The sequence below is a fragment of the Falco cherrug genome, chromosome 10 (assembly GCF_023634085.1).
Source record: "Falco cherrug isolate bFalChe1 chromosome 10, bFalChe1.pri, whole genome shotgun sequence".
In the NCBI taxonomy this organism is placed as follows: Eukaryota; Metazoa; Chordata; class Aves; order Falconiformes; family Falconidae; genus Falco; species Falco cherrug.
In genome coordinates, this window is record NC_073706.1 from 21,520,098 (window position 1) to 21,539,404 (window position 19,307).

Genomic DNA, 19,307 nt, shown 5'->3' on the forward strand with positions numbered 1-19,307 from the left:
TCTTTTTATTTCTTGCAACCAACCAACCAAAACATTTGAATTTTTTTGCTGAAATTTTCCACTTTTTCATTCAAGTTCACACACCTCAGAGAAACTGTGGTAGCCGGCGAACTTTCCTAACAGGTTATGAGCTTCGTAATGAAGATGACGGGCCACCCCTTCTCCAGAGCAGCACCACTGAGCTGAAAATACACGTGATGTGCCAGGCCAGGCTTCTTTTTCCAGATCAGAAATCCCAGCACACAGCCCCCAGTCCCGCTCAGGTCTCCATCGGCTGGAGCAGATTTTTCAGGGATCCAAGAGCGGGTCAGGCAAGAACATGGGCATCTTACAGCTGACACCAGCCCGCAGCGCTCACCCATGGGTGTCTTCAGTTCTCTCAGGATGGCTGTAGCAGCCAACTCCGGCGGTTTGCTGCCTGCCGGGGGTGGGTTTTATGGCTGAAAGGGTAGGTACGCTTTAATGATAGATGAGTCTTGCTATGGCTGTACAAAAAGTACTTTTTGCCCCCCTTCAAAACAGTTGCAGGAGACAACATCCAAAGACATACCAACCGACCGCTCCTAAGGTTGCGCCACCGGAGCCGGGGCTGCAGGCGAAGGGGTTTAGGGCCGCCTGGTTTCTCGTTCTGGCCGCAATTCACACGCCCCGCGTTCAGCCCCGGCTCCCCTCCCGCCGCTTCACCCGCGCGGGGGGGTGCAGGGCGCTGCCGCGGCCGCTGTTCCCCCCGTGAGGCGGCTCACGGCCCTGCCGAGGGTCACAGCGCCGCAGGCTCCGCAGCGACTGCGAACTGCCGCTGTAACGCGGCCCGGCGGCCCCCGAGCTCCTGCCGCCGGGCCAGGCCGGGCCGGGCCGGGCCGGAGCGCAGCTGCCGCCCTGCGGGGCCCAGCCGGGGCCTCTGTGCAGCGCTGAAGAAAAAGCGGTGGGAGCCGCTGATCTGCCCGCGGGAGCTGCCGATGCGCTGTGGCGGCTTGCCCGGCCCCCGGCGCCCGGCCCGTGTGTGCGCAGGGCCCGGCTCCGCCCCGCCGCTCCCGGCCCGTAACCAGGAAGCGGGAGCGGGCAGCTGCGGCGGGCCGGGAGGATGGCGGGCGGCGGCGGGCCGGCGGTGAGCGGCGGGCAGGGGGCGGCTGTCGCGGGGGAGTGGGGCTGCAGGAGGGGGTGCTGAGCGGGAAGGCGGGCGCTGAGGAATGGGGCTGCTCGGCGGAAGGGGGGGCTGAGCGGGGGGGTCGCGCTGAGTAGGGGGGCTGAGGGAGGGCACGGAGGAGTGGGGGGGCTGAGTGCGAGGGGGGCGCTGAGGGGGGGGGCTAAGCGGGAGGGGGGGGCGCTGAGGGGGGGTGAGGTAGCGGGGTGCTGGGTGGGTGCTGGTGCACTGGTGCAGCGGGGCTGAGGAGGGGGCTGCTGGGGGGCGGTGTGAGCGAGGGGTGCTGGGGGGCGGCCCAGGTGCCCGGGACCACCCTGCCGTGCCGGTGCTGCGGCAGCGGGGCCCAGTGAGGTGGCGGCCGGCCTGGGGCTGGGTCAGAGCCGGGGTCTCAAACCTCCCGGGGGACACAGGCTGCCGCATCCCGGTGGGCGCTGCGGGCAGGGCCGTGGGGCCGGCAACCAGCCCGGCAGGGCGCTTACAGGGGGCCTTTGGCCCTGGCCCCTCTCCGCACCCCCTGGCCCCTCTCCGCACCCCCTGGCCATCCCCTGGCTGGGCAGCAGCTCTTCCATCAGGTGCTTGTAGCTGTGCTTCAAACGAGCACCTTTGCCTGTAGTAACACTACTGGACAAGTCTAGCCAGCGTGCCCGGTGACACCGAGGTGGTGGTGTATGAATAATTGATGGATATTTTGTTAACCAACAGTGTAAAAACCACTGCCACGGGCCCCATTGGCCTCCCATGCATGCCTGCCACAGCGCCCATGGGGACGAGGGTCTGCCAGCGGTGCCGGGGCCGTATCCCATTGTCGAAGACCCCAGCACCTGCGACATTGTCAAGGCTACGCAGTAAGTACATGTACTGTGCCCACAGAATGTTGAAACAGATGGGAGTGTCCTCAGGCGTGAGCCAGGGTGGATGTTTTTACAAAGGGAAGTTTTACGGTTCCATTTTCTGCCCCTAGTGAAGGAAGAAAAATCACATAAAGGCCCTGTTGCAAATGTTTTGATCATAAACAATAGTATCTCAACCAGGTTTGTTAGGTACAAATTTCCACTCATCAAGGCTCCGCCCAATTCATTTTGCAAGACTTCTGTTGAATGCAAGGTGGAATTTGCTCAAGTAGGAGCTGCTGGTTGATGCTTACTGGGATTTACTTGTTCTTTTGTATGTGGCTGTCTCTGACCTTAATTTGACATTAACAAATGGATGGTCAGTAAATATGGTTGGGGTTTTTTTCCTCATTTAAGGTATGGCATATTAGAGCGATGCAAAGAACTGGTCGAAGCAGGATATGACGTTCGACAACCAGACAAAGAAAATGTGACTCTTCTTCACTGGGCAGCAATAAACAACAGACAGGAGCTGGTTAAGTAAGTTCTGGAGTCCTCGTGAAAGTAACAGGAGTGTTCTGCCACTGTTATAATCACTTTGTTGCTATTACACTTCAAAACAAAGGAACGTGCTGCTTGAGAAGAAAAGCAGAAAATTCAAATTTTAACCCAATTACTTTTGTGCAAATGTTGCTGAAATGTAACATTACCCCGGTTTCTTTATATGTGAAATCATGTAGTACATGAAATAGTTAGATTTTCCTGGTGGGTTTTTTTGTTTTGTTTAACAAAGATTAAAGCTGATTTTATAAGTGCCTTGCTAATTAATACATTTTTTTCTTACACGTTTTCTCAGAACAGCATCCTTTACTGTGAAAACTCTTGTCCATTTGCTTCTCCAGTGAATTTTTTGTAATTATGAGGTATTTACTAGTAGAACTATGTTATTCTTAGTGTTATGTTTTAATGTTTTATTATGTCTATTCTTAATCTTATTGTGTTGCTGTTATACAGGTATTATATTTCCAAAGGTGCAATAGTGGATCAGCTAGGTGGAGATTTGAATTCAACTCCTCTTCACTGGGCCATTAGGTACGCTGCTTGCAACTACTAGTTGTAAATCTGTTAGTATTAACAGTTATAATAGCATTCTGTGTGGTGCAGCAGTGATCGTCTTAAACAAAAATCTGCGGTATGTTTATTTTATTGAGATAAAAGGAATTTCATGGCACGTCCATAATAATGCTGAAATCTGTTTTGTGATCCCTGGCAACTTTGCAGGGCACAGCAAATGTTATGTTATGCATAACATTTATTATTTGTGTTATTTGTGTTATGCATATATCTGTGTTTTAGTCACCGGGACTCTAGTTTCCCTAGGACTGAAACAGGACTGTTCAGATGTTGCTTCCTCAGTTCTGCCTTGCCAGGCGAAGGAGGCTTGGCTGCACTGGGGCACTGACGTTAGCGGTTGATGCTAATTAGGGCACAGTTTAAGTCTGAAAAATTTGGGGTCGCTGTTCCCCTCAGGTTGCAGCCTGCCTAGCTGATAGGCCTTCAGTTGTTTTAGCTTCTGCACTAGATTTCCTTGGTGTGCTCTTGTAAGGCACAAGCACGTAGCAGTAGGACCAGTGTAAGGTGTCTTGTTCGGAGGCATGCAGAGAGGTCTTTGGCCTTCATCTCCCAGTGACGTTAGCTTTTCCTCTTGGGCTCCTTGTAGCTGCCACCACAAACATGCAGTGTCTCCTCCAGGGTGATGGTACCTATTGGTGCTCGCGCATGTTTCATGCCTCTTTGGATCTGCTCTATGTAATCTGCATCTGCTCTAGATTACATCTGTACAACCTGATACAGTTTGAAATTGTACAGCTTTGGCTTCGAAGACAGGACTTGAGTAAAATGATCAAAAGAACAAGGCACTGCTCATCTGGGAAAAACTAACCTTAAATAATTATTCTGGGATAACGTCTCTTGAGTGCAGATTCTCACACTGGAAGATCAGTGCTTTTTTCGGGGCCATCTTACCTTTCTGCCAAACAAAGTTAGATACTTCTGAGAAAGGCTGCTCACAGGATAAAGTACTGTAGAATAACTATTGTATTCTAAATTAACAGTTTGTCTTAGGCTGATTTATTAAGGTACATATTCAGTATAATTTTATAATATAAACTTTCAAAATAACGAAGTAATTTCCTGGAAAAAACCCACAGGAATCTGAAAGGACTTTTTTTTTTTTTTTTTTTTTTTAGGTTATCTATCACAATTATTTAGGCAATGCTTTCATTAAAATTTCCATATCTTTTTTTTTTTTTTTTGTCATCTCTATAGTTTCATTTCATATATCGTTACAGACAAGGTCACCTGCCTATGGTCATCTTATTGATGAAATATGGAGCAGATCCCAGCCTTATTGATGGGGAAGGATTCAGTAGCATTCATTTAGCAGTGCTGTTCCAACACATGCCCATTGTAGCTTACCTTCTGTCAAAAGGCCAGGTATGTTGTTGATGTCCCAAGTATTGTTTTCTACTTACGACCAGCTGCCTGCATGTACAATGCGTTTTAGAATTAACTGGTTTGTTTTCTAGTTGATGAGCAGGTTTTTGACAACTATTTCCCTGAGCCACAAATTCACAGAAGCTTTGGTTTATTTTATATATATATATATATGTTTATATTTGTGTTGGATTTTTTTAATACTGTCCCCTGCTTTTGTCTTCCCCACACATAGACATTGACATACAGATGAGAGTGTTTAAGAGAGTTTTTTTAAGCTATGCAAACTTATGGTACTTTATAAATTACAACTGGCTTTTATACTTGAGAACAAAAAGCAGTATATGAAGTATATACATCATGAGGGATTAACTATTTTATTAGAATTTTGTAACTAGTAATGTGTTCCATTGTTCTTCAGTTGAAGCGTGCAGAATAGATTATCAGACTAGGTCTGCTTTTTTTTATTACAAATTTCTGGTTTATTGTATCCACTTCAGTTGATATCTGCTTAGCTTACACCTGAAGTAATCAGAACTCATGACAAGTGTAACAATTTGCTAATAAAAATGAGAGGAGAGTTCTTATATGACTTAGCCTGTTTCTTTGAAACACGGAGTATTAAGATTTAAAGGTTCGGTGAGTTTATTTTCTTTCTTAGAGAGCTCTCCTCAGTAGACTAATTGACTTCTGGAATGTAGGTATACATGGTAAATATCACAAACTTAAGGAAGTTATTAGCACATCTGTCTTATACTAAAAAATCCAAGTGATTAAACATTTCTTTAAGTAAATCTGTTCTAATGTAAAGATGGGTGGAGGTGGGGAAGAAGGAAACCTTTGTTGTAAAGAAGGAAGAAAATTAGATAATGCAAGTTAGATGTTTAATTATATCTTGAAGTACATAATCAGTCCTTTTTTGTTGTTTTAATGAACCAGTTTTATGTACTTGGACATTCTGTTATGTACCTCTGTTTATACAAGGAAGATGGTTAGCATTGCTTTACAAGGTACATTTTATTTTTAGTATTTTTGCATGAAAGGGGAGGAGAAATATGGTTAACATGGTTCTCTTTAAAATATCCTTACTGGAGACTCAGCATAGTCTGAAACGAATGACTTGCAAGGCTCATAGAATATCTGGCGTAGGAAGAGATTCATGAGGATCATGGAGTGCAACTCCCTGCTCCTTGCAAGACTAAAACTCGGTGTTAAATGATTCGCCTTCTCTTTCTCTATATGTGGCTTTTTTTTTTCTCTCTTTGAAATGGGAATGAGAGGAAAAAAAGGTAAAAAAGAACCTGTGATTAGATATCTCTCTCCATTTTTTCTAATTCCTTCCTCATATCCCAGTTCTCAATGGCATCTGTGTCTGGTCCCTTGATTTCAGTGTGTCTGATGCAGAAGAAAATGGAGCAGAGGAGCCATCATTGTTAATAAGTCCCATCAGTATGGGGAACAAAATGTTTAAATGTGTTGGCTGCTTGGCTGGTATAATTTTGTTTCTTTCCATTTTCTTTCCATTAGTGAAGCTAAGCCTGTTGTAGAGCTCCCAATGTGTCCATCTAACTCTGTTTGCTGAAATCACTAGTAATCACTTGCTTGTTATCTTTTTCTTATACTTAGAACATCGACACGACAGACTTAAATGGCCAAACACCTTTAATGTTAGCAGCCCAAAAAGTGCTTGGGTAAGTAGTGAATAACTGAAGAAAAATCTATTTTATTGTACCCAAGAAGCAGTGAGGTGAATTTTTTCTTATGAAATGTTTTGTTAAACTGACATTCCTTTCCCGTTTTTGGTTGTACTAAAATGTGCAGTATTTCTGAGGTAGCTAATTGGGTATAGCAAAGAAAGTCAAAAGAATTTCTAAAAGAAGTTTAGGTTTGTGGCTGAACTGCCTGCAGCTTTATTGTGCTTTCTCAGAAATGAAAGTAAATGGAGATGGATGCAGTAAAATGCATTTAAAATAAAATGCGGAGATGTAGGCTTATGCACCGTGTTGAAGAAAGATACAATCTGTCTATATATCTCATAGCTGTTAAAATGGTAAGATAACATAGTCTGGAGAAAGACCCTCTGGGCAGGTCCTGAGTTGTAAACTTGGATCTGCCATTGATGAGCTTGTTGTGCAGCTGTTATTTCACAGAGGGGAGCAGTGGTTTTTATAAGGTGTTCAAATTTCATCTCCAGTATAGGTTATCTTCTGTTTGTTAACTTTTATGCTTTATTTTCATCTAGACCAGAACCCACGAGATTTCTCTTAAAGTTTAACCCCTCCTTCAATGCTGTAGACAATGTTCAAAAGAATACTGCACTGCATTGGGCAATAACAGCAGGAAATGCTGGTGCAGTGGATCTGTTGCTGGAAGCTGGTGCTAGCCTGGACATAAAAAATGTCAAGGTACAATTTCTTCCATGATATTTCATTCCATGTGGCATGAACCTGTAAAATGAATGTAAAGAAAAATCTGAGTCCTCTCCGCTTTGGACATCCTTTGCAAGGGGTGGTTGACCAAGAGCTGGCATCCTTAGTCTTTCCCAAAAGGAATTAGCACCTTTCCTGTGATGTGGCTCTACGTACAAACGTAGAGATTCTTTGCAACGTTCATTTAGTGAACAGCCAAGCCTTGGTCACTCTGAACATAATTGTGTCTTCTGCAGAGTCTCCTTCCCTCCCTTTGTTCTTTTCTTTTTTCTTTAAGTTGGTGGTTTTCTCTTCAAAACATTGTCATGAGGAGTGATGACTTTGGCCAGATTTTAGAAACAACAGTGTCTTGGCCTCTAGTGAGACTCTTAATAAAGACTTTGAAAAGAAGTGTATGTCATCCTGTGAAAACCAGTGTTTGACAATGGCTGCTTGTACATCCAAAAGGGCTAGCCACATGTGAAAGTCTTTGTCATAATATTTGTAAAAACTGATAATGGGAAGTATAAACGTTGAAAGTATTGATTGCTATGACTATATAGATACGTTTGTGCGGTGTAGTTGTTCCAAATTTGTGTATTAAGCTGTACAGCTTTACTATCTGCTGCTTCTTTTAATTCATACATGTGACTTAGGATATTGCTGTTTGGTTTTAAAAAGTGAATATGAATGAGAGACCTTCCCTCTCAGTAAGCCTGTAATAGTCTAGCGGACAGTTCAGCATTTCAGGTTATTGATGACAGTCCAATAGTTAACATCTGGTTGCACGTATCAGTTTTTATAACTACAAAGCATTGGATTAAACATGTTAAAACTCAGGGTGGCGAGGGTGGGCTAAAACTCTACTTTTAGCTATATTTATTTCTTGCTTCTGTTAGGAAGGAAAGCATTTATGTGTTAAGTGCACGAATAACTAACAATTTCTGTTGTTAAAGGGAGAGACACCACTTGACCTTGCTTATCAAAGTCTGAATCGCTTAATGGTTTATATGGTAAAAGAGGAAGAAGGAAGGAGAAGCAGAAGAAATAACAGGTTACTGAAAATAGTAGAGAAATATGAGGTAATTTCCTGAGAGATAACTAATGGAAATAAAGCTAACACCATTCCATGTTTAGAATAACATGCCACTTAACTACTTTCTAATGAGAGGATATTCTAAGGTTTCTGACACTGGATGCCCCAAAATAAAATAATTTCAAAGCACGTAGCAATGGTTTGGGTGGGGTTTTTGTTTTGTTCCCTCCCCGGTGGATTTCTGTGTCACCTCGTCTTACCCACCTTGAGTCTTTCATCATTTGTTACTGCATTAACTACATACTTTTGAAGCAAGTCCTGCTTTAATATTTTGTCATATTTTAACAATAATCAATTTAATAGCTCTTCTTGCTGTTGGCATCTTCCTTGACATTGCTGTGGGCCATAGGATACATCATGAACTTAAGTTCTGATTCGTGGCTTTTGAAAGGAGGTCTGCTTCTTTTCCTGCTCTTTGGGACGGCTCTGTTTGTGAGGTTTGTGCCTTTTTCTCTCTGTATGTGTTTTTGATTGTTACAGACACCATGTAAGGTATTTAATGTGTGGTGTTTTCAGAGTTTAGTTTCACTGAGCTTAAAAGATACCTCCTGAGAAATGGTTGCAGAGCATGTGAAGAATTTAAATGTATATAGTTTTTAGAATGACCATAGAAGTTGAATGTATCTAGCTGTGCAAAATAATAGTTTTACCTCACTGAAATATTTCAAAAAATTACAGAAGTGAGCAGTCTGTTAGCTGATTTTAATGATAAAGAGTGTTATTGAAGGTTTGCATCTGGTAGACACTGAGATATCCATGCACAATGCTTAGAAATGTGCTTTATCTCAATTCTTCTTTCTGTATTTGTGACACACAACGAATTTTGAACCAGTCCCTCCCCTTCTGGTCCCTAGGCATCCCAGTGTTATCCTAAGCTGTTTCACAGGTTTGCATCTTTCTTCAGTGGTGCCTGCAACAGTCGGCATTCACTGACATGGCAATGCTACCAGTGTGCAAATAGAGATCGTACTTTTCACCTGGTGCTGCGGCACTTCTGATATATAATATTAGGGTGAAACACAGTGCTCTTCATTTTTAGCATTGTTAAGCCCCTATGCATCTGGCTAAAGAATGCTTTTGAATGACAATTCTTGATTACTTTGAGAGACTTGAAGTGTGCTATGTGTGTGAAGTTTTTAAAATAACAAAACAGATGATTTATACTCTGTGGAGTTATATTTTAAATGTATCTTTTACAATATTTTTTTTTCTTTTAATATTCTTTCAGGCAACTTGTGGGGCTCAGGAATCTAAGGTATCTTCCTGCAGCATTTCTACTAAGTTCAGTTTTTTGGATGTCTGTGACCTGGTTTTTCTGGTTCCTGCCTGATATCCTTTATACTCAAGAAATGCAATAGAACTCTCATTACAGTTCCTAATAAATCTAAGCCTAGTCACGAAAATATTAATGAGCAGTCCCAGATAATTCCGTGTGACTGTGAATGTCTGATATTGGGCAGGGGTGACATAACTTTGAGTTCAGTTTGAAGTTACATACGAACTAAAAATCTGTACCTTATTTTATCTTTGGCAGATATTTGTGTGCCATTCTAAACTGTTTCCTATGTTAATGGAATATCAAAATGAAGACGTCTTTATAATAAAGCTAATTGTTAGCATCTCTGTGTGACCCTCTAATCTTCGTTATTGAGACGCTCATATAGTAATGTATTTTCACATGTGTTATAACCAGATAACACATGCGTTGATAATAATTTTCGAAGCATCTCTTCTTTCTAAAATGACAAGGATTTGACAGTTAGGGGTATTTGTGCTTCTGCTTTTAAAAACAACACTGTCCCCCCGCAAAAAAACCAAGGATCAAATTTCTTCATGTCCCTTCAAAACAGTCTCCTGTCTTTTTTCACAGGTTATGCCACATCCTTGGTGTACAGTGGATTAATCACTATTTTTTGTTTACTTTCTTTGAAGAGGCTTTGTACTGATGAATACAAAAATGTTTTAGTAGTTCACACTCGCTTTTCAGTGCCCTGCTCTTCTGTTACACAGGGGGTATCTATTTATTTATTGATTAAGTTTTGTGAAAAGGCCTTTAGGGAGATACTTAGAACTGTAAATAATTTTGTACAAATTAGCTATAATATATTGCTACACAATTTTAATTATCTGTTACTTCGTCCTTTAAGTAGCATTTTCTTTTGTACTGTTCCCAGTTAAGATGTCTTTAATCAAATTATCAGGATAAACTTTGATGAACTGACCAAGTGTATTCCCGCTGGGGATACATGCATACACTTGTCTAAATGAAAATCATGTTATTCAGTGTTGCATTGTGAAGTTGTAAGGTTTACTTGGTGTCATGTAAATGAAAAGAAAAAAATCCCCGCGATGGGGGTTTGCGTCAGACGCTTTGCTGAAGATAGTGAGAACAGCGATTTTTCTTGAAGGTTTAATCATAGCTTGCTGAGATGGGCAAGTGGGTAGTTTTCCATTTCACTGTCCAACCTTTGTTCTCACGGATGTGTTTTCCTTCTGGAACTGGTCACAGGATCTGAGTGTCATAAGTGTTCAGTATTTTAGTTACCTGTATTTATGTCTGTCAAACTGGTCCTCTAGACTGAATGGAAATCCAGTTGTCCTACTTGAGGACTTTTCTCAGCTCCAGAAAAGCGGTAGAAGTGCAAACAGACCAGCAGTATCCGCGAGAAATGCACCATCACTCTGACTTCTGTAAGTGCACCCTGCAATTGTGTTGTAACAAACACAGCTATAAGTCTAGTAACATACAGTGCTGGTATTTTGTAATTTACCATCTTGATTTTTAATTAGACCTGTTTGCAGTGTTATTAGTTCATAAGACAAAACTACCTTGAGGCTGCAGTACTTGATTTTTAAGAGATATTCACCCTCTGTGGTTTATATAGTGACTGAGCAGTTCCTGCAGATGAGATCCAGGCTTGGGCTCCATGAGTGCTCCTTGGTGGCGTCATGGATTGCTCTTTAGCAGCCCAAGCTCTCAAGTTTGATGCTTGAATTTAATTGGTATGAAACTTGTCCCCTTCAACAAGCCTCTGTTGCTGTATAGAGACAGTTAATCTTGACATGTTCTTCTCCCCCTTTCACCTGATATACACATATTTTTAGTCTGTAGTGTAAAAATTACATTCCTAATGACTGTGTATCCTCCCTCATGTATAATTATAATTTGTCTGCTAGAGAACTTGCAGCAAGTAACTATATATATAAAGTACCAAATTTAAGTCTACTTCTCTGGAGTTTGTGAAAGATGAATTCTGTCCACATACTGTAATTGAAACAGACAACTGCTGGGTAAAAGCCAACAGTATGCAAGAAGAAAAATGTCCAATTAGACCAGAAATTTGTCATTTCATCATCATGGATTTTATAGAGTATTTGTGAGGGAAGAAGAGTTCCCAGTAGCTGTCCCGTTACATTCAGAAGTGTTTAGCAGTGTGCGCTAGTTTTTTTGAATGACAAAGATAGTTCCAGGATTATTTTTGTTTACGTTTTTCTGTCTGACTCTGGTTGGTTGCTCTAGCTGAAACAAACAAGAGAGGGCAAGGCTTGAGGAAACAGTCCGAAGAAGAGCCTGTTCAATGACTTGGAGGTGTGTGCAGCAGTCAGACAAACCTCTCAGCTGTTGGAGGCTTAGTAACTTTGTGTGTCTGACTGGTATGGTTTGAATAAAATAGAAGAACTTCAGAGGAAAGAAAGAAATAGAATTAATTTTCTATCTGTTAAATATTCAAAGGCAAAAGTCTGCACTCTGCTAGTGAGGGTGACAGAAACGTATATTGTAATGCAAGTTGGTACAGTTGTAAAAGGCTTCTCCAGTGCTCAAACTGGACAGAATATTCAACTTCTCTGATGTGATGGCCTCTGAAGAACAGAGGGGATCCTTCTATAAAAGTGCAAATCATTCTTCCACTTCTTGAATATTGCTTGTACAATAACAAACTAATTTTAGAATGTTTTATTTGTTTGACAAAGAGTGATGGTATGCAGGATAAGAATATATTCCTTAACCTGAATATTACATGTAACAGATAGAATATTTGAAATTACTGTCATGTTCAGCACGGTGGGTCTTCTTTACTCTTTCTATAAAACTTGGAGAACTGATCCTGGATATATTAAGACTTCAGAAAAAGAAAGAAAAGAGGTAGGTGATTTCATAAAAACAAATGGAAGGGCTAACCTGGTGCAACACATACGTACTTCTGACTGATTTGTTTGTTATCATGTGCAGCTTTGTTAAACTTGAAAGCATTGAATATTCTTCATTCTTTTAAGACTTTTCTGCAATGACATAAGCAACACAGATTGTAGATAATTTCTCCTCCTACTGCTCGTCTCCTCATCTTCATCATCCTGCCGTAATTTCCTCGCTTCCATCTTCTAATTGAAATGTGAGCTTTGCCCAAACATTGTACAGACCCACTGATGTTGTATGAAATAGATTTACATAGAACTTAAAAATACAAATTTTGTATGGTTTCCACTCCGATTGTCTAAGGTTAGAAAGAGATATTCACTGTGCTTTCCTACAATTCTCCATGCTCATAAAACATTCCAAAGGCTAGAAATGACTTAAATTTTGTCATGTGCTTGAAGATGTGTATAATGGTTTCACTTTTGTGCTAAAGCATCATGTAAATGACAGGCTGTTTCCTAGTTGTAGTTTAGAAAGGCAAAAAGAAATCATGGCCGATCAGTCTGTAGAGAATTTAATATTTGGTCTCCCCAACCTGTGGATAAAGGAAGGCATTTTGTTTGTGATCTCATTGCTCCCTGTGAGGTTGGATGTCTTCAGATTGTCAGGGAGAATAAACTGCAGCTTTAACTGGTTGCCACAGGACTAGTAAACTTTGTCTGTCTGGTACTCGTAAAGGAACAGTAAATACAGCAGCTCTCCTCGTCTCTGAAGTCTGGCTGACTATATGAGAGGTACCTTGTATCTCAGTACCATTTCTTTTTAAAGTATATTTCATCCACATTATTTATTAATTTTGGCAACATAGAGATACTTTTCAGAATAATCCTGCATGGGTGAAGTTGTGTTAGACTTTGCTGTTTTGTGTTTTTCATGAAGATTTTAAATAACAAGTACTTATTCCTAGTAGTGCTTGGCACTCAAAATGCTTATGAACTGCAGAAGGCCTAATGTAAAAATCTTCATAGATCCTCCTGAAAATGCAAAACCACCAAATGCAAGTGCAAACTGCTTTGTCTTTCAGAACATTGTAGCTCTTGCAGAAGCAGGTTGCTTGGACTTCAGAACGTTTTGCACATCGTGTCTTGTAAGTGAGGCTTGGGTATTTGTTTTCTTTTTGAACCTGGCTTTTACTCGATACTGTTGTAAATAAAATAATTCTTCCTTGTTTGTCACACAAGTTTTACATATGTGGTTTGTTCTATATTACTCAGGTTTTGGTTCTGATTTTGTGTTATGGTGATAAAAGAGATGCTTTGAGATCCTTGGGCTCTAATATTAATAAAATAATAACAGTCTCCGTCTCTCTCTTTTTTTTTTCTTTCCTAAATTGTGTGATTCTAATCTATGTTCTGTGTTATGAGGTCTGTTATATAGTAATTGTGCAAAATATGACGGTACCCATGAGATGATGTTCTAAACTTTGAGCAAAACAGATGCTTTTGCTGTGACTGTATATTTTCCCTTCATTTTCAACTAGGTAAGGAAGCCTTTGAGATCTGTGCATTGCCTTGCTTGTGATTCATGTGTAGCCAGATACGATCAGCATTCTCCCTGGATTGGACGATGCATAGGTGAGAGTGTTTGTTTTGTCAAATTTGAAAATATCACATATTTTAAAAGTTGTAGAAATAACATTTATCACCTTAGAGAGAGAGCACACCTGTTACAAGAATACACAGTTGATAGTGAAGGGCTTATTGATAGGTGCCAGAGGGAAATTAGTTAGATGGCAGAGAGAAAGGCCACTAAAACTATTAAAGGGGTGGAGTGCTCACCCTAAGAGCGGAGACGAACCAGGCTGGAACTCTTTCTTCTGAAGGAAGAAAGAACAGAGGATATGATTGAGGCTTTTTTTTTTTTTTTTTCCTTAAAAAAGGCAATGAAGGTGGTGGCTAAACTGAATGCAGAACTGTTATTTGCCAAGCCCGTCATACTAGAACTAGGGAAGGCTTAGTGAGGGTAGCATTTGGCTTGAAAATCAGTAAAGAAAAAATGTCTTTACGTGGCCATTAGTGAAATTTTGGATTTTGCTGCAGTAAGGGCTTGCAGATACAGGCAGTATCAGAAGGTTCAGAAAGGGATTAGACAAATTTCTGCACAATGTGTCCAAAAGGAGATACTAAAAGAACTAGACAAGTATGCACACTGACATTTTGATGCAGTAGCTGTGGATGAGGAGAAGGAACTCTAGAAAGTGACCAGGCTCATGTGTCCTCCTGAGCTCATGTTGCCTGTTGTTGCTATTAGAGATGGTGCAGCAGAGCAGCTGGGTCACCGAGATAACCCCATAGGGTGTTTTTTATGTTCTTGTGTTCTTTGAGAAATTCTTTCTTCCATGCTGTCTCATTACTGGTGATGCTCAAGATAGAAAAATTAGAGCTTTACATCTGTAACAATATATTTTTAGCATACTCTTTTGCCAGTAGTTTTTATGTCATGTTAAATACTTGGAAATGTTTTTACAGTGTTTACTATTTACAAGGTAGTGAAACATCCTTATGATTGTTTCAAAGCCTTAAGCAATACTGTTTGTAATTAAAAGAAGTGTAACTGTATATTTTCATGTAAGAGTTCATCTAACAGAAGTCTGGTTTGGTTTTATGTGTGTGTTTGCAATTTTGGAGCACACAAAGGTCAAGCAATTACACTGACTAGCTAAGATTTTTCAGTCATATGAAACAATTGTACTGTGTGTGAGGAGAACTATGGCTGAGTAATTCGTCCTCATATAGCTAAAACAGCAGAACGCATGCTCTGGAGAAGAGGCAAATCCTGGTTGACTTAATCAGAATTAATTCTGATCTATAAATTGGGATGGTTTACAGGAGAAAGTTGAGAAAGAGGTCAGCCTTGTCAAACTCTCTTGAGGATAGTAGAGGTAATAATAAGTAGTTTTGATTCTTTTTATTCCTTTAAACTTAAGGGGACATGCAAATGCTGCTTAATTTTAAAATGGCTATTTTTTTTCCCCTTGCTGCAAATTCAGGAATTGGGAACCATCGTTACTACATATTGTTCCTGTCTTTCCTGTCCATGACCTGTGTCTGGCAGCTTTATGGAACTCTTCTGTGTATGTATCCATAAACTAACTTCAATTTACCTTTAAGGGATGTGTGTGTATAGACTATTTTTCAGCATTTCATTTCCAGCAAGTATAATTATACCTGCCCAAATGTTAACATATTTCAGCAGTGATGTTACCTTGTAATTCTGTCTTGAAGTGAAAATACATCATATCTGAGTCTTTGGTGAGATACCTGATTACATTTATGTCGAGTAAGAACTAAGATACAGCTCTACTGGGATGGCCATTGGAAAACACAGTATTGGAAAGCATTTTTTTGAGAGAAGAAATAGGGAACCCATGTGGAGGAAGGTCAGGTTACAGGTTCTGGTCTGGATACCCTTTACTGTAATAAAAAATACATCTGTAAATACATTATTGCAAAGGCTTTATTGATCTTGATATTTTGAAATATCTATATTGAACACTTGCGGAAGTTACTTTTTTTTTTTAATGTAGTGATAACTTGGAAAAGAAGAGAACTTTGTCTCCTTAACAAGTCCAAACTGTTACTCTGAAAGTCAAGAAATTTCTTGGAAGAGAGAGTAGAGCTCTCCCAGTGTAGTTCCTGAATATGAATCGGCATAACACTAACCGTTTAAATAAAAAGTAGAGGGAGTTAATTTCATTTTATTTTATATTACCTCACATTATGTTGAAATGAGTCGATACTCTACATAGACTGAAGTGAACCTGCTATGGCAGTGGAGGGCACAGGACACCCATGTGAACATGAGTTGCTTTCCTGTGATTTGTGGTGGTCTTATATAGCAAAAAGCATATTATTTCCTCCATTTCCCTTGTGTGAAGGAAAACCTCTGTTGTTCCACTGACACAGAAGGAAAAAAAATTGCTGTGCTTTTAGTTTGGCTTTTTATTTTTTTTTATAGGTTAAGTACCTATGTGGTAGGCTTTTAAGAAATGTACAAAAGTTGGACATTCCAGTTTATGTCTGTTTAATAGTAGTAAATTACTGCTTTCTTGGCTTTGTCACCATCATGTCTTCTTTTGTTGATGATGGTGTTTATGACAAATGATACCTTCTTGTCCTAAAATTACAAATAAACATGAAGCAAAATTTCAGAAGTTTTGACAATGAGAGATGATGAGTTTCTTCAGTATCATACAAAAACTACATAGTCAGTGCCTTGAATGTTCCTTCTGTGGATTATGAATGCATAATGTAAAGATTAGGCAGCCAGAAGAGCAAGCAGTCACATATCTACATGGGTGCTTTTAAGTGGGAACATGATATATTAAACATGGTGTTTCTAGATCATATTGCTGTGTAATATTCATTCCACATAAATAATCTTTGTTCAGTTCTTAAAGTGGCCTAAAAACATAATTGGCGGATTATGTATCTTGACAGATTGGTCAAACCATTGCGCAACAAGTTACCATCAAGATGGAGCATGGGCATACTTCACACAGATAGTATATTGCTCTCCATGGATTTCTTACATCTTCACAATAGCCTGTTTCCATACTGTATGGGCCTCACTGTGGCTAACTGTTCAGCTTTATCAGGTATTATTTTGCTTCAGTTTATGCTCTTCGCTTAAATAGTCATCACATTAAAACTTTTCCCTAGATGATTTGCTCCCTAAAAACTTTGTGCCTGCTTTCCTTGACTAATTAGTGTCACTTTTTAGGTGCTTTTCTTAAATCTCAGTGCAGTCCTTTAAGTTTCACAGGTACTTGTACACTCAGCGTTCCCATATTAAAAGTAGGATCACGGTTTGCAAATCATTCCTATAACTGAATTCATGATTTACTACTCATCAAAGATTCCAAGCCTACGAAAAGATGTGGTTAATGGCAAGAAACTTACTTGACTAATAGAACTAGTATTACTGCCCTAAAAATGGCACAAAAGCTCAATAGCACAATTAGTCCTGAATTTAAAATTCTATGGCAGAGCTCAGCAGTGTGTCATTAGACTGTATAAAATCCCTTTGCCACGCTAATAAATATATGACCTGGATTTTACCCTGATGAGGACTGTCAAATTTCTTGTTTATGTTTTTCTTGGAGAGAGCTTGGCTATGCAAACGATATTGAGCAGAGCTGTCTTAAAACATCTAGGAAACAGCTTGTTTAGCAGCTTTTAGGAAAGCTGTCATTTGAATATGTGTTAAGCATACTGAGCTAAAGACGTGTTAGGAATCTTGTTTAAAAGTCAAAAATCCAAAACTTTAAATGTGTACTGGTAGTTTTCTGTGATGTTCAAGACACTGAGATGATGTGCTGCGGAAGAACAACCAGGGATCTAAGTGGGATATTTACAGTTAACTCCTGTGTTTTGTACACAGGCATTTGTAAATGCACCACTTCGTGATATTTAGCATGTCATTCAGTGAAGTACCCTTGCAGCCATTTATAAGGGCTTTTAAGATTTTTGTTGATTAAAAAAAAAAAAAAAGATAATGGAAAAAGGAATAAGTAAGCAGAAATGCAGAAAAATCCCCACAAATTTAATTGTGAAACACAGTGAAAGAAGGCGTGGAATCAAGAAAATGGAAAAGTTATTTTTGAGTCTTTGACATATACTTCATCTTTTTTCTAAGGTGCTTTGTCTTCTACAGAGGATCATTTTCTACCAATTCGTGTGGTAGAACATAGACGAAATCTGAGCAGATAGATGCTTAACTGCTGTAGATCTTAAACTTCTGCAGATCTGTTTTTGGGGGGGTGAGGTTTACAGATTTTACTATCTGTAAACCTACAGTCTTTACAGTTATCCCAGTTAAGCTCAGTGGAAGCGTTAATGTTACAGCTTGCTGGGTTCTGCTTTAGTCCAAGTGACATTTAAAAACATACTTTTCAGTTATTTATTATGGCAGTAGTTACTTATTGGCTGTACCTAACAAATCTCTGCCCCTCCCTCCTTTTTCAATAGTTTCTTTTGGTATTGCCAGAATTTTCATTTGTGATTATCACATCTTAACCGCTAGTTATGTTTTCCTTTTGGCAAGATTGCATTCTTGGGGTTGACCTCACATGAAAGAATGAACCTGGTGATACAGAGAAAATGTTCTAAGCATCCTGTTTCTCTCAGGAGAACTCCATACAAGTGAGTATTAATGAATAGGGCATTTAAGTGTGTATTTTTTCAGTACAGATTTGCTTCACTGCTTCGTAACTGAAAAAAAGTAGTGATCTCTGGATGTGCTGTAATGAGTTGCGCTAAGAGGAGGAAATGAACCTTATTTTCCTTGCTGAGAACTTCATTTGCTCTGGGACCTAAACAGGCAGCCTAACACCTACTGGGGTTTTTCCTGCATGGCTCAGTGTACAGGGAAAATATGTGCCAAAATCTGACCGTGGCATTAATCGGTAGACACCATCTTGAGGAGGAGGGGTTGTTGTCCTTTAATTTGTTCATCAGTCTGGGTCTGTTCTTTAGGTTCAACAAGAGAATCAAGGTACGAACTGGCCCCTTTCTGACTTGTCTTGCAATGTTTAGCTCAATAGACAAATTAGTACCAAGTTTTCGCTGTTATATTAGGAGTTTGTGTTTCCTCTTATGTGTTAACAGATGAGACCTTACTAAGTTTTAAATATTTGAGTTTAACTTAATCTGCTCTCATTGTTTAACGTAATACAGGTTGTAAAGTTCAAGAAAGGAATAGTGCTCAATAGAGAACTGTTCTTACGTTTCTTCTCCCAGAGCTGTCTTCATTGACAGCCTTACGTTTAAATACTGTCTCATGGTGTATGTGTGTTTTTGAAGTTTGCAGTCTTCTTTTGTTTGGTTTATTAATGGATATTTCTCTCGTTTTCAGTCTTGGATGCTTCCAGAATGTTGCAGACTTTTTTCAGTGCAGTTGCTTTGGTACGTTCAAACCCAACATAGTTGACTGGACCAAGCAATACAATCTTTTTCATCCGGCAAAGGAGAAGAATGTTCATTCTGTGTGAAGTTCTACTTTATTTCTAAAACTGTTGCGCTGAAAGCTAAATAAAACTGCATATTTTGTTAGTTTTTACAAATTCTTCTGAAGTTTCTTGGTTTTATTTTTAGTATTGTTTGAAACATTAAACCTCTCTTGCACAAGCTCAGCAAGTTTG

The 19,307-nt window shown here is 40.0% G+C and overlaps 1 protein-coding gene across 1 annotated transcript; it reads left to right on the top strand.

The window, feature by feature from the left end:
- The first annotated feature begins 954 nt into the window (after positions 1 to 954).
- ZDHHC13 (zinc finger DHHC-type palmitoyltransferase 13) lies at positions 955 to 19,229 on the top strand. The gene is made up of 17 exons (XM_055721613.1): positions 955 to 1,105; positions 1,844 to 1,986; positions 2,389 to 2,511; positions 2,986 to 3,063; positions 4,323 to 4,467; positions 6,094 to 6,158; positions 6,710 to 6,872; positions 7,832 to 7,957; positions 8,275 to 8,408; positions 9,200 to 9,300; positions 11,991 to 12,115; positions 13,191 to 13,253; positions 13,647 to 13,740; positions 15,156 to 15,239; positions 16,606 to 16,763; positions 18,212 to 18,309; positions 19,022 to 19,229. Exons 1-17 carry the CDS (start codon positions 1,082 to 1,084, stop codon positions 19,155 to 19,157), a joined length of 1,860 nt encoding a protein of 619 aa, XP_055577588.1. The 5' UTR covers positions 955 to 1,081; the 3' UTR covers positions 19,158 to 19,229.
- Positions 19,230 to 19,307: the final 78 nt, after the last annotated feature.